The 16089-nt window shown below is 34.8% G+C and overlaps 1 protein-coding gene across 5 annotated transcripts in view; it reads left to right on the top strand.

The window, feature by feature from the left end:
• Positions 1-16089, top strand: part of TRAPPC12 (trafficking protein particle complex subunit 12) — a 48816-nt gene that overhangs the window by 6958 nt on the left and 25769 nt on the right. For 4 of the 5 annotated variants that reach the window (XM_048298620.1, XM_048298625.1, XM_048298623.1 and 1 more), the window contains exons 4-6: positions 2931-3056; positions 3882-4020; positions 15172-15284. In XM_048298620.1, coding sequence (XP_048154577.1) covers positions 2931-3056; positions 3882-4020; positions 15172-15284 — 378 coding nt within the window. The remainder of the gene's footprint in view (positions 1-2930; positions 3057-3881; positions 4021-15171; positions 15285-16089) is intronic. The other variant, XM_048298622.1, reaches the window with a different exon arrangement.

Genomic DNA, 16089 nt, shown 5'->3' with positions numbered 1-16089 from the left:
TGAGTCTATTTTAAAAAAGTCATATACTGTTATTTTTGCACATGATTAATGTTGTGCTTTTGCATGTATTTTCAAATATAACAAACATGGATACAGTGGTATGACATACATATTCACTGTAATAAGTTATGAATTATTCTTAAAAATAGGGGATGGGATTGTTCTTTTGTTTCTAAATCAGTGAGCAATTTCCTACATTTTTGTAGCTGAGTTGAGAGAAGGTGGGAGACACAAGTAGCGCAAATTGTAGATGTGTGCTTTTGGGAAGACGTTGCATTTCTTCACTAAGAAGCATCTATTTGTTGGATAAAATTTCAGTGGTTTTCCTGAGACACTGAATAATGTTATAAATTGTGTATCAGAGGAATTCCCTTTTCATCATTGATCGCATTTTCTGTAGATTTCCAGTCCATGTGCCTCTCTTTGCTTGACAGAAGAATTACATTTGAAATCTGTTTTGCTATGCAGTTTCGCTGTCTGTATGTAAACCTCCCCCAGGACTTCCGGGGTTTTTTGAAGAACAGAGAAGTTCTGCAAGGAATAATGCATTGTGTGTTGGGTGGCTGATCTGCTTGGCTAGCTTTGATGTGTGTACGGTCATCAGTACTGAGATGTTTTGGGGTTTTAATTTTTGGTTATGTATATGGATAAAAAAAATCCTTTCACAAGATAAACATCTAGTCTAATAGTGTTCAAAAAGTACAGAAATCATCCAAGCTGCTGGCTTTCGTTAAAACAACAACAGCTCCATGCTTTTGGGGGGAGTGGAAAGATAATACTAATGTTGTGTGGAGAGAAGTTCTCTTCTGCAGGCTGCTGCTGTGGTAGTGAACTATTTAGTAATAATATTTGGTTGACTTAGAGAAATTAGTGTTTTCACACAATTACATCTAGACAACCATGTCCTGATCATCACAGAATAATTATTTTTGTCTTTGAGAACGTTCTTCAGTATTTTTTATGCTATATCTGAAGCTGTAGTGTCCGTATTTGCCTTGGGTCTCTACTTAAAACTTACAAACAAAATTGAGGTACAGGGGACCCAGATTTTTAGAACTGTGGGATTGTAGACCATAGGAGGCACGAAAGTGACCTGCAAGGTTTTGAGGGATGTTTAAAATGGATAAAGATTTCTGGTGGACTGGCAACTCTTAAGTCTGGTACAATAATGTGTCCAGTTAATGTGAAATGAAGCTGTACTGCCAGCAGCCTTTTATTAAGCTTCCACATAGAATTATGCTCCATGACCAGGAGGCAGCTCCAATTTTGAAATCATTGCAAATATTGTGTTTCATTTTCCAATAAGGACTTTTTTCACAATGACTGTCAGACTTGCTTCTCTTGACTGTCTTGCTCTATAAAGTACTTTTTGTCCATGCTTGAAATAGAATTTAAAAGATTGTAACAACTAAATTGGTCATAAATGATCCGTTATTATTTTTGGATCCTAACTCCCATTTGGGATGAAAAGTTTAGCAGTTTTAGAGTCTGTGTTTGCTCCTGTTCTCAGGATAATAAGAATTTAGTTTGTCTCTTGAGAAGCTGAATGAATTTCAGGTAATCCATGTCAGTATCTTTCTGCTTCTCTAAGTTGATACAGATAGATGTTGAAGGATGTTATAAATGCATTATCAATTCCTGCTCTTCCAAAGAGCATAGATGGCTCAGTCTGCCATGCTGTTTCATGGTCTTGCTGTCAGCCAACTTCTGCATTTCCAGTGGAACTCAACTTTATCTGGCATTTGACAATGCAGAGGAGAGGTGGTTAGTGCATGGTCTCTGTAGTGACCTGTTTGCAGCCTATGTAGCTGCAAAGTGGGGGTCAGAAAGTCTTCAGTTGTTATTACTGATTTTTGACTGCTGTATCAACATGTTTTCTAAAATATTGGAGAGAATTTAATAAAATACCAATTCAAGGTTAGTGTCTGAACTTTGCAAGCACCAGTATAAATGTATTTTATTCCTTTACATTTCATCAGACAACATGACTCTTTTCTATTACATTTATATTTTTTTTGTATTAAGAAACTATTTGAAAAAAATATTACTTTCAGGAATAAGATGTATTTTCTTTAGAATGACCTGCTGGATACATGTCCCTTTAAAACCTCTGTATAATAGAAAAGTATGATAGCTTAAAACCTGTGAAGCATTAATCTGTGTTTTAAGTTTTCGGTATGTTGCATCAGGCTATACAAGGCAGAGACATTTTTAGGATATTTCTGTTGAAAAACTGATTAACAGTGTGACAGTACAGTTTGATTTGTCTAACTAGGAACGTTTTTGTTTTATGAATAAAAAAATAAATTTAAGAGTATTTTGAAATTAGTCATGCAGTGAAAATTCAGATGTTTACATTTTATAGGTGAAACAGTTGTTACTGTTCTGAATTTATCATTTATGCATTGTATTCTTCCTTGTTCTTTGTTTTTGATTAATAAGAATTTTGTATCTGGACAATGTTAGAAAACTTTATTTTTGTTGAGAGAACTGTACTAGGGGTTATAATCTGACATACTGAAGTCAGTGAGATAAGAATGGGAATTGAATATTTCATGACTGTAGAGTAATTTGGATATTATTGATAATACATGGCTGGCAATTTTTTCTCCTTTTTTAGGAGAAAACAAAGTTGTGAATATTACAGTATATTCATTTATATAATTAAACATGATACAGCTTTAAGTTTAGAATTCCTTATGATTTTGTGTATTCTTTTGTTTTAGTGATCTGGTAATATTAGTGCTTGATTTCCCTTTTTGCCTAATTAGATGTGCAGATTTGATAAATGACGTTCTGCTTCTTACAGGCTGGCTCTCCTGACCTTGTTGTTATTACTGATGGGCACATGTCGCTGCTGCAGACAACATAAGCGGTTGTGCACTTTAGGGACTTTATGATTTTGCTACTTACTCTTTTCTTCTTCCCAGAGCAGTAAAAACTGGAGGGCAGCAGTTGATTTGTGTGGGCGGCTTCTAACTGCACATGGTCAAGGCTATAAAAAAAGTGGGCTGCCTGCTAGCCATACAACAGATTCTTTACAGGTATGTTTAAAGGTATGCCCTTGTCACTTTCTTCCAACAATATTCATATTGGCTTTTTTTTTAACATGATCAAACTCCTTTTCCTAATTGTAACATAGAAACTGAGGTTATTTAAGTATTTTAGCAGGTCACTTTTTCTGTTTTCTTATGTAAAGTAGGCCTTCATTTAAAACAAACTTAGTTTTATTAAGTAAAATCCAATCTTGATTCTATTTTTTTAAAGGTTTTTACTCTAGTAAAATGGAGTATGTTTTTCTGTTTTGAAAGACTCACTCTGCTGAAGTTCATGTAACTATCTAGATTGTGAATGTTGTAGTAAGATTCCAAATGTTAGAAATGTATTACATGTTGCTTAGAAAATAAGAATCCAGATTAATAAAATATTGCAAGTGATTCAGATGTGACCAGATGAGAAATCATGTTTTTGACCCTAGTGATTATAAAGCTCATGGAGTTTCACCAAAAGATTTTAAGAATACCATAAGGTTGGAAACACAGTTAAAATACCAAATTGATAATTTGTACATGCTAACTCATTTTGAAGAGAGATGTTTCAATTTTGAAGCAGGCTAGTTTTTAAGCTTCATCTTCAAAATCTTAGTACCTTTACAAACAATTAAACATCAGTCCTCTGTGTTTTGTATTAATGATTTGATGAAAAGTACTTTGTAAAAGAGCAGGTTAATATAAATCCTGATTCTTTTCAGTAACTTGGAAACTCTTTACTCAGCTTTCATCAGAAAAAGTTGAAAAGTTGAAATTGTATTGAATATGGCTTTTGATTCAAGCTAATAACAGACTTTGTCTTTCCCTTTTCTTATGTATATTAATTTTTAGCTGTGGTTTGTGAGACTAGCACTGCTGGTAAAACTGAATCTGTTCCAAAATGCAGAAATGGAATTTGAACCATTTGGAAATTTAGACCAGCCTGATCTTTATTATGAATATTACCCTAACGTATACCCTGGACGTAAAGGTAAAACACTTGATTTATAAAACGCTTTTTATTTTTGCCATTTTTACCAGTCATTTTAAAATACTGGTTGGATTCAGGGGGTTTTTAAGCCTAAAGCATTGGAGAGCTTTGGCTTATGTTGGTTTCGGTTTGTTTTTTTCCCCAGAAAAACATGATTGATTAGTACATTAAAGTATTGCTCGCATTATGGAGGTAGCGATAAGAAGTAACAACTGGTAGAGCAATACAGGTAGGCAGTGTATTTCGTGAGGCTGCTGCAGAGGAATGTTTTTAACAAGTAAATATAATCGTTTAGTCCTATGATATTGAAATTAAGAACTACCGAACTTGAATAGTTCATTTTACCCAAAAGCAGGCTTGACAGATGATGAGAGAGGTTGTGGAAACAGACTCTATAAGCTTTTCCTCTTCAGTTCATCTGGGGACTACCACTATGCTATTTTTAACACTCACATGCCCATAGGCTATTGCAGGTGTTATTTCCTGGTTTCTAGATTAAAAGGAAAAAAAACCACTAAATTTAGAACTAAGCTAATAATTCTTCTTCATTGAAACATGATTAAATATAATATTTTCTTGATAACTGAAAGTAAGTAGAAATCAGAGGTTTACTGTGTATCTCATTATTGAAGAGAATAAAAACAACGCCAGCTTCATTTCTTTATAAGCAATTTGTCTCAAGTTACAAACATACTACTTCCCTCTGCTCCAGATAGCCCATAGGTTAACCACATAGTTCCATTTCTCAGAGTATTCTAGTCCTACAGAAGTCTGGGTTTGAAAAATTGCTATTTTTAAGAGTAATTTTGCTCTTGTTCAGGCTATTTTGAAATTTTATTTTTTCTAAATCTGTTATATAGAAAAGAATAACTCTCTGATGCAAGTACACTGTTGAGTGTTCTTAATGTTCTTTGGCTTTCATGTTTGAACCACAGTGTGTAATAAAACATTTGTAAGAAGCAGTTCTTATAGGCAGTGCCACTCTGAAAAATTACAGTCCATTTTACATGAGGTGCTGGTAGTCTTGATGGGGTAACCTAGAAAGATAGAAGATTTTGAGGTTACTGAGGAAGGGAAGTTGGTGTCAGAAAGTTCATGATTTTTTGCAGATTATTTTGCTTAGTGATGCAAAAGATCAGTTGCAGCCCAGCAAGGCCAATGCAGACTGCCTAGAAAACTCCCTCTGACATTACTCGTTGTCCTTCAGGCAATCACAGGCAATCCCCTGGGAAGGAACTGTGTCAGTTTGAAGAGTGAAAAGAGGTCCTGGTCATCAGGTTGGACAGCTTTTTGGATCTGGTGTTCTTAGGGCAGCTGCGCACATGATGCTACAGCAATAGTAGTCTTCCACAGGCCATACGTATGTCTCCACATCTTTTATTATTTAAATTAGCTGCTTAACAATGCACATATACTAAATTTCCTTATCCGTAATCCAGCACAGCATAGTTTATTGGTAGACAAAAAAGAACTGCCTGTGTTCTCCTACATCCCTGCAAATGGCATTTCTCTCTATGTAAGGAATGTCTGATAGCTGTTCCAACATCATAATCACCTTGTATGTGTATGAGATATCTACAACTAGCAGGTCAGCTCCATCCAACCTTGATCCTATTTTCCTTACATATGATCAGATTATGCTCCCAGTTGCTAAATTCAACTGTTAAAAATGAACTGAGGCATATAATTATTAAATAGACTATGTTCCTTAAGATCACCTTTTTTTACCATCAATATCCGTGTAACTTGTATGAAATAGCCACAAGTTGTTGAGTGATTGCTCCAGGACCCAAAGCTCAGTCACAGGACAGGTGCACCTGGCCAGACTGTCCAGAACTGCTGCTCCCTGCATCACCTGTGGCAAGAGGACTCAAGTGCCTCAAATACTGACCTGTAAGGATTTTTCTTAGACAAAACAGCTTATTTTTAATATTGAAAAATACAGATAAATCATTCCTGTGTTTTGGTTGAAATATATTAGTATCAATACACAATCCACTACTATTTGGCAACTTTGTGTATCATTTTGTGGTGTAACAAGCATAAAAGAAAGGGTTTTATTTCAACATTTTAATTTTGATTCATGTTATATAAATGGAGTAAGCACTTAAAAGTCAATTTAAGAAATGAGAGTATAGATATAAATAATGTATCCATTAATTGTATTACAGATAATATTTTGCATAATTTCTTTGTATTCAAAATATTCATAATAAAAAATGTAATACATTAGGAAGTTTTCTGGGGTTTATGCGTGAAGTAGGAAAAGTTCGAAACTTCTTACAGGAGTGAGAATAGCCCCTCATCCATTAATCTCTGATAAATATTATCTCAAAGAATTTAGGTTGCAAGTAAGTGTATGAAAAGTGAAAGATGCTCTTCCACTAATTTAACTTAACATGGCAAACATGGTCCTCTTAATTTCCCTCTGAAACTCGCCTAGAGCTGTTTCCCTTTTGGTAGCACTGCTAATCTCAATTTCATCTTCATATTTTGTATGGCATTTGCAGCCATGCTATGCACTGATCTCATTATTGTTGTCTTTATCATGGCTATAAGATGTTGTCCTTCTGGAATCTTCCTTTCCTGGTTTCTGTGGGTTCTTTGTTCAGTCATCTGCATTGCCTGTAGGAGTGCAGCCTCCCTCACAGGGCGTTGATTCTCCTGGGATCCTTGTGTTGGCCAGTGGAGTTGGTTAAGGTACTCTTGGGTCATTCCTGATTGATAAGGAGCAGAGAACAAACTGTTCTCATTTTCTAGTAAAATCTTAAGATTCCTCAGTTATAAATTCACTTCTTTTAAATTCATCTGCATAAAGAAGCTAAAAAGTCCTATTTCTACATATATATTTTTTTTCTTTCATAATAGGTAGGTCCTTAGGTCAGGAACTCTGTTTCAGACTGCTTCCTGCACATCTTTATTGTACTGTGTGGGATATATAAGGCTGAATTTTTGTCATCGTTCTCATGACAGATGGATTTCAGGATTTTTTTAAGGGTTTTAACTTTATACTTACACAGCCTGACCCACTTCTATTCATACCATTTGTGTCTGTGTTCCTTGTGATATGTAATAAACTCTCATTTGATAGCTTGCCTAACCTAAGACAGCCTTTCCACTGGTAGTGCCTGTGTGTTTCTGGACCCGTGAGAGCCAGCAGTTAAAATGGAACATTAAAATGCTGTTTCATTCTTTTATGAGGTAATTTGGTCTTGTTTCTGGTTAATAGAGCAGTAAGTTACAGAAAAGTTAATGCTACCAAAATCAGTCTTCTAAAGCTACAAAACTTGTGAATAATTTATTTTGTATTAGAAAGGGGGAAAAAATAAGCTGTGCATAAGTAAAAATTTGACTTTGTTCCCCTGACCAGAAGCTTATGTAACATGGGGTGGGGTTTTTTTTCCCTTTTCCTTTTATCATTCTCCTTGCGATGATGCAGCATCATCTGTATTCCTCTAAATGAAACCAATCTTCTGTTCTCTGGTGGGAAGGGCCTAAATAAGGAACATGGCATTAAATATCTAGTTGTATGTGTTCTAGAAACTTATTTCATACTATACACCTTCCCTTGAGCTCTAGTTTTAATACCAACACAAGGTTTTTAAAAGTGTGGCAGTGTTGTGACTAGGGATATACTAGTGTGTTCTGCGATAGGATGGCTCTCTAGGATGGATAGTGATAGTTTAAAAAAATAATATAAATAATATATATATAAAATATATTTTTTTTTCTCAAAATAGTGTGAGTCTATCACAACTGCTCTAGCATTTTTCACTAGTGGTACTTCTATGACATTACCAATATTCACTCCAGTTAGAATTTTTATCAGAAATATATGAAAAAATTAATAGAAAAAAATTGTGTGAGACTTCATTTTTAATGTGTCCTTAGTTACTCAAGCAGTGGTCTTAATTTGTTTCTTTTATTCAGTTTTGAAATTCCAGTCATTGTAAAGGAATCGTATCATAAATGGTCTGGAACTGTCACTCTAACTCATGGTGCTAACAAGTTTTCAGTGCTGATGTGTAAGGTGAACTGTAATAATTGTTACTACATTTTGTAAGCTTATAAAATAGCAAAATTTGTAATGAGAAACTAGTTTTGTACCTGTTGATACAGAGATCCTATGAAAACACTTATCCAGACTATTTCTCTAATACCCACAACAGACATTTTAAAGGCGTCTGGACTGTGTGTAGTCCAGAGGAGTATGTACAGCTCCAAGGTCTACCTGAAGCTTGGTCCTGAATATCGGCCTGTGCCATAAGTAAGGACAGACTTGAATTGGGGAAATTATCTCCTTTATGTGATGCCTCTGTAGTGGTGTTTGGCCATTTTGAATTTACTGTCTCCCTTTCTTTTCCTCTTCTACTTGTCTATGCTGGTATGAGGCAGGCTGGCTGAAGCTTTTTTTTTTTTTTTTTTCATTTATGGGGTCTGATGATGCTATAAATAAAACATCCTTTTTTTTTACCCTCATCAGATTTTGATTAGTGGGATAACTGGCAGAATATGAAGTGGTGTGGGGAAAAAAAATAAATAATAATAAAAATATTAATAATAAAAGATTGTGGTAGGTAGAGAGACAAAAGGAAGTAATCAATGTAAAAACAAAGATAAGAGAAGAAATGCACAGGCTAGAGAAATTATGTCATAGAGAGTGCTTGTCTTCATGAATGAATTTTGCAGGAAAGCAGAAAAAAAATACTCCATTGTTACACATGGTACTGGGTTTTTTTCTCATGTGTTGCCACAAATACTGCCTGAAGTTAACACTCCCATGTCAGACTGATTCAGTCTTGGCAGTTGCTCAGGAGGGTTCTTCATTCAAGCTCATGTTGGCAGTAAAAAACATATTAAAAGGTCTCATAGAACTGGTTTGCCCATTATTTTGTTTTCATTATTGTGTACGTCTCTACTGCCTCTTTAAATTCACTGTTCTGTTGTTTCAGAGGTACCTTCTACCTGTAAAATCAGGTAATAAAACTTGAATAAATACCACTCGGTTATTCAGACTACTCAGACATGCAAATAGAAATTTTTCTGAAATGATACAGATATTTTAGTTAAGAAATGTATATATAATCTAAGGGGGTAGAGTACTGCTAAAATACTTAATTGTGCATTCTTTCCCAAGGCTACATAGTCTCACTGTAGACAGTACCAGCTTTACACAGAATTTCTTAATACTATGAGCAAGTAATTCATTTCTAAATTCTGCCTTAATACAGTTATCAGTAGGTAAGATTTAGGGTGATCTCTTTGCTGCAGGGCAATTGTTGTAGAGTTTTCCTGCATTCTTTGTCTTATATTTTCCTTTCTTCAGTGCAAGTAACTCCAAATTACTGAAAAAGTAGTTTTGAAACCTTTTAAAACCAGATCATGATTCAGAGTTTCTGCTCCTAGGTCATGTGCAGTTAAATTGTGAAGTATATGCAAGCATGTAATTTCAGATAAAATTTTCAAAACATTTTCTTTAAATGGTTCCAAACATTTAGGCTCCTATCTCATCTTCAGTCTCTCTGGATTGAGGGTAATAAACAAAAACTTGGAAACTAGTCTGTTGAACTGGGATTTTTAAGTGTACTTTTAATTGCTAGTCAGCAAAGCTAGGATTTGAAGTTTACTACATTATCCCTCTGAAAAATCCTATAATTTTTACAAATACACTGTTGGTAGAAGTATGGCAAGGATATACATCTCTCTTTGAATATATATGTGTAAAGCAGAATATTTTTCAGAAACTGGATTTTGTGTATTTCTCTTTTACCCAGTGAAGGAAGGAATTGGTTTGGTTTGGTTTGGGTTTTTTTTACTGTTATAAGATCCTACTTTATCCTTTTAGTAATTGGTAATCTGCTCTTCTGTTGCTTTTTTGGCATTTAAGATTTGTTGAACAAGCTGTAGAAGGCAGATCAGAAAGTATTTCCGGTTACTGGTTTGCAACAAGAAAATACAAAGATAAAATGGTTGGTCATTGGAATACTCTTCTCTGCTCCAAAAGGGCTGCAGATGAGGGCTGCAGTTCGAATTTGATTGACATGAGGTGATGTTTATGTTTTGACAGTTATGAAAATGTGCAGCTGTTCATAAAGAAATAGAAATTGAAATCTGTGGTCTTAGAAAATTCTACCTGATCTTACTCTTTATTCCATCTGTTCCCATGCTTTCAGAGTATTCATTTTCCTTTCAGCAGACCTTTTTTTACTTTTTAGTTTTGCCTTTTGTATGCTGATAATACGTATATATATACGTACAAATGAAATTAATTCATGTGGAAGTAACAACCAAAAATCACATTCTTTGAAAAAAAAATCTCCAGTGTATTTAAAAGTGATTGCTAAGAAAATTGTCCTAAAATTAAACCATTTTCCATTATAAATTTTTTATATATTATTATGAAACCCCTAAAGAAGAGCAACAGAGGTCAACTGTAAAATATCAAGCTAGAATAAGACCTATTTAACTTAAAAATAAAATTTCAATATATAGCAGTAATTGTAGGGTATTGCCTTTTGTGGAAATTAAGCTTAGATGGCATAGTTTTACTGTGTAAGAGGACATTACTGTAGAAATCAGAAGCATGAAGTAGAGAGCAAAATCATTTTCTTAACTAAACGTAATTACAGGATATGCTATTTGTTTTAAATACTTCTTTGACATGTTGCCCTGTTAAATTCAGTACTGAATTAAATATAATAGAGTACATGGGTTTGACTCCAGGTAGTTTTGCAAAAGACAGTCTGTGATAAATTCAGTGTTTATATAAAATTTTTTTATCCCTAGTGGGATACCACAGGAATATATATGTATGCATGCTTGTATAGAAACCTGTTACAAAGAAATATGTCTCTCCCTGCGTGCTTAAAGTATGTGGCATCACAGTAAGTGAGTAGGTGAAACTTTTCAGACAAGATGATGTAATCCTTAGTCTAACAAGCACATGTATTATTTCTGTTACAGCTGAGTGTTAGTGCAGTCAATCTTACTTTCTTGTTTTGTTTTTTTTTTTTCCCCCAATGTGTGTTCATTGAGGGAAGTATAGGTTTTTTCCCCCGCTAATCTTCTTTTCATTAAATTTTGTACTCCAAATTCTACAACCTGCTTTCAGACCTTCCTAACGCTATTATTATTGATCTACCAGAGTCATCAGCAGACATCATTTACTTCTTCCCAATTATTTTCTTGCTAAACTAGACAATGTAAAATGAAAATTACGGTGTTTTCTGAAAATCTCTTCTGCCTTTTTTAAGTCTCACCTCTTGTCAGTTCTAACACATCTGTTAATCACAGAATTGCATTGGTGAACAGATTTCTTCGCATGCATTTTCTATTACTGCCATGTATTTCTTTTTGAGAAGTGTATGTAAATTGTATTAGCACCTTATATTAGTAGCACTCATTGAAAACTTTACCAAATCTAAGTAATTTATGGCCTTTTTTTTAACCAGAAAGTCAGTTTATTAATGTAGGAACTGAATTAGATACATTATCCATACTTCATGTAATTTAACTAAAGAGCAGTTTACTTGTAGACAGGAACGTATCTGGGAAAATGCATTTAGCCAAAAATCTCAAGAGTTTATAATTTATAAGCAGCATATTTAAGGTCTATATTTGGATGAGTGGCTTGAATAAATGCTGCAGGTTTTTTATGAGCAGTTTGCTCATCTGATTTGACCTGAAATTACACAATACTGTTTACATGGACTGGTAAGAAAGCCTTACCAGTGGTAAAAGGACATTTCTCTTCTCCTTTCCCCAGTTGTCACATTTGTATGAGAGCATGTGTACAAGTTTTGTGCTTTCTTCCAAAAAAAAAAAAAATCCTGCTATTCAGAAGGATTACAAGGAAACTGAGGAAAGGAGGGCAGAAGGAGCTAGTGTTTCTGGTATTTTAAATAAAGTTAGCAGCTTGTTTAATAAGCAGTAAGTAACAGACATTCATTGGATGGATTTGCTGGATGTTTACAGTAAAATACCTTCTATTTATGTAATGAGTTTCCAAAAGAAAGAGAAGAAACAGATGCTAGAGTTTTAGATCCTCCTGTGAGAAATTGTAATACAAATTCTGATTTGAAAATTCTTTACATTAACTAGCTTTACACCCTGGGACAGCTTTCTTCTGGTTTTGTTTGAGAGATCTGTCACCACACTTGATGTACTACTGAGGATCTCACTGGAATGCTTTTTGGTCCCAAGCTATGAAGGAAATATGAAGTGGTTGAGAAATAATACATCCATACAGTACATTTTGAAATAATATGGTTCTGAATGCCTGTTACAACTGAGGACTTAATTTTAATAGGAAATAAATCAGATTCTTATGGAATCTAAGTTGACCTAGAGTCATATTCATCATTCTAATGTCCTCTGACACCACTTCCAATGGTGTAGATTGGTAGTGGGTTATTCTTTCCCCTCACGGGGATTGTAGTAGAGTAGTTTCATTCAGCAATACATAAGATCAGTTCTTTACAAAATACAGAATTCCAAAAAACTGTTTCACAAAACATTATATACATTTTGTAAAAATTGGTAATGTGAGCTGTTTCATCTGTGTTCCATTAAATACGTCTGTATGTTGACATGTTCTGGTACTGGTTTTTTGTATGAGTGTTTATTGAATTGACCTCTTGTTGCATCTTACAAGAGGATGTAAAGATACAGACTTGTTCAGAATTGACAATACTGCAACACAGTCATTAATCAAAATGTTGCTGAAACTTTGTACTCTTTCCGTTGTACAAAATTTCCCATTTTTTATCTTTGCCTCAGAAATCCCACTGAGTGCAGCAGAAGGTGCATCATCGGTAACTTAAGACTACTTTCTCCAAAAGAACATTACCAAACTAGCTGGTCCTAGACACTGATTTTTTTGGCAGGATTACTATTGGATTGTGGAGTTAGAACTTGGTCACCAGAGAGGTGGTAGAGATAGAACCAGCCGGAGTTCAGATTTGCTTCCATAGGTTTGCAGTGCAGTTTGCAGCATGTCTACAAAGCCATTTTTCTCTGGTGTTTTGGCACAGAATTTACTCTTAAATTATTTTCAACTTCCTTTTTGTTGTTGTTCACCACCTACACTGACCATGTATCTTCTGTCATGCTAGGCACTATTCGGAATACATACATAAAATATTTCACATCTTTTGTTACTGGTTTAATCAACTACTGCGTGTCTCTTAACAGAATTTCAAGGGCAGTTTTATTTTCTTAATGGTTTTTTCCACATATGATGATGCATGAAACTCATGTGTGTGTCCATTACAGGAACACAGCAGTCAGGGAAGCCATGGGGAATAAATAGTTAGCATCAGCAAAAGAGAATTTATGTCAATATAAGTGGCTTGCTGTGAAGGTCATAATTAGTGAGTCTTGTGATTAAAATTTTGTCAACCTTTAAAAAAGTGTCTAGAGGCAGTGACTCATTCTGTATAGCATTTACGTTTTTGACGTACAAGCCTGTCAAGAACAGGTGCAAAAATCTATTTAGAAAGCTCCTGAGTCCTGTTTTTGAGAAAAGATGAGGCAAGAGGTGACTTGAGAGGCAAATCCCCTTAGAATATGTGTATGGCCAATGTACATATTAAAATATCAGAAATGTAGAAATGGCATGGTATTTTGCAGGGCCTATATCCCCATTATGCCAGCTCTGATTTGGTTTCAGTAGTGGTGTTTAGTTTCTGTTCAGTATTGGTGTCTATGTATCAGGATTATACAGTTACCTGAAAGCAAGACGTTGCACACACCAGGGTTTGGGTAAGCTCCTAAAACTGCATGTGAAGTCAGCCAGGATGCCCATAAACTTAGACAATGAGGTCTTTGGCAAATATAATAATAGTAATAACAACAACAGTAGTAGTGGTAGTAGTAAACTAGTATGAAAAGGAAGACATTTCTTTTTCTCCCGAAATACTGCTTAAAATTCCCCATCTTTTGACGTTTTGAATGAACCAGAAATTACACAAAAATATGTCAAAAGGTTTTGCATGCCCCAGCTGACACTATACCATGCCATAAATCAAGTCCCTCCGGATGGGAGAGAATTTGCTGAAAGTCCTTGCAAGGAGTTTGAGAGATAAACCAAGACTTTTCCTTTAGTTTCAATGCTTCCACATAGTTGTTTATTAAGTCTTATCAGAGGAACAGAGCCACTAGCGTGACCCAGGTACAGCATAGAAGGAAGAAAAGTAGGAGTGAGAGCGTCTTCTGACTCTTTATCAAGATTTACACAGCTTTTAAAGATATTTTAACCAATAGTTACTAAAAACGTACATTATTTTCACTTTCCTACCAATTATTCAGTAACACGACTGGGAACTGCGGAATTTTCTATCCAATCAATCCAAACTACTTTTACTGCAGAATATGGAGTAGTAGAAGAAGGAGAAGAAGGTTTAGAGAACAACAGCAGTCCTCCATTTTGATGTTTTTTACTCTTATCTATTTACTATAAAGAGAAGCCCAACACCTCTAAATTTTTCACCCTGTGACAATCTTACATAGTAGTCTATCACCTAATTCACACCACTGTATTTTCTAGTTCTTGTTTGACTGTTGGTAATTTTTTCCAAGGTTTGAAGCTAAAACAGTGTTGTTCAGGGGGGTAAGAGCCCTTAAAAACAGGCAGAGAAATATTCTCGGCACTCTGGGTTCCCACACCAGTTATATCTCTTTCACAAGCATACTTCGAAGGCCAGTAATTTCATCTTATTTATTCTGCACTGGTTATAAAATATACATAATTCTTAAATGCTAGCAGTAATGTTGTAGCTGCAACTTGAGTAAACTTCATTTCTTTAAATCCTTCATTTTATTTAGTGTAAAAAAATCTTCAGTGAAACATTGTACTTCCCAGTACAACTTGTTTTTGAATATTTGAGTTAGGTGCACCTTCTTCTTACCTTCTTGACTATGGTTTACTTGTGTTTGTCTATTTAAAACATGTTAAACATGTCACATGATACAGCTGAGAAAAAGTTTGGTATTTTCTCATCTTTCACATTTTTCATCAGGAGAAGAAAAAGATATGAAGGCAAAATGGACTTTGTGATATAAACACTAGTGAGGCATACCTTTTTTAATGTAGGCAAATCACAAATTGATCATTATAGCAAACACACTTAACAAAATTAATTATGTTTCTAGGTTCCATGGTTCCTTTCTCCATGCGAATTTTGCATGCTGAACTTCCTCAGTACCTAGGAAATCCTCAGGAATCACTTGACAGACTGCATAGTATGAAGACAATCTGCGCCAAGGTAACAGCATCTCTAGACACTAACATTTCTTAATGTTTAAGAAATAAACTTTATTGTCCTTACAAAGAACATTAAGCTTCAATTATGACATTCTTTACTCCATCTTGATGCAAATAAGAAATTTCCTATTAAAAGTAATGAAGTGCCACTTCCATTTTAAGAGATACCCTTCTCTCCTCTGTGGTAGCTCTGGCTCAACTGAGTAGAACAGAGGACACATTTCATGCTTTTGCCAGACAAAGATGTGGAGCACAGTAAGCAGATGTGTTTAAGGGTGAGTAGGAAAGATTTCTTCCCTCCACTCAACTGCATCCAGCTTGCTGAAAACAGCTGTTAATGACCTTGATCCTTCAGCAGTAGTCCAAATAGCTGGTTTTAGGAACAACAGTCATTTAGGAATATAAATACAACCTGCTGAGTTTGGTTGGGGTTTTTGTTTTATCAAAAACTATAATATAAAATTATGGCTTAAATTATAACGTGGGATTTGTTGGTGCTGAAATCGGAGTCATGGTGTTGTGAGCACTTTTTCCACTAAAACCAGCAACCCTGACCATAAGCATTCGTCCTTAAATGTTTTTTTTACAGAAATCTTTCCCAAATAGTCTAATGCACCAGTGACGGTGAATTTTACAGTGTGGTAAATTGTAGAAGAAATGCAACTGTATTGCTTTATCTATGACACTTGAAAGTTCAAAACTGTACGTAAGATAAATACATGTGATTACTTTTCATTTTCAGTATTCCTTGCAAGTTTCCTATATTTACTCCTTAAAATAACTTGGATAAGGGACGTGGAGGGCTT

The sequence above is a fragment of the Corvus hawaiiensis genome, chromosome 3 (genome assembly GCF_020740725.1).
Source record: "Corvus hawaiiensis isolate bCorHaw1 chromosome 3, bCorHaw1.pri.cur, whole genome shotgun sequence".
NCBI classification, from domain to species: Eukaryota; Metazoa; Chordata; class Aves; order Passeriformes; family Corvidae; genus Corvus; species Corvus hawaiiensis.
This window is presented reverse-complemented; position numbering and strand designations above follow the sequence as displayed.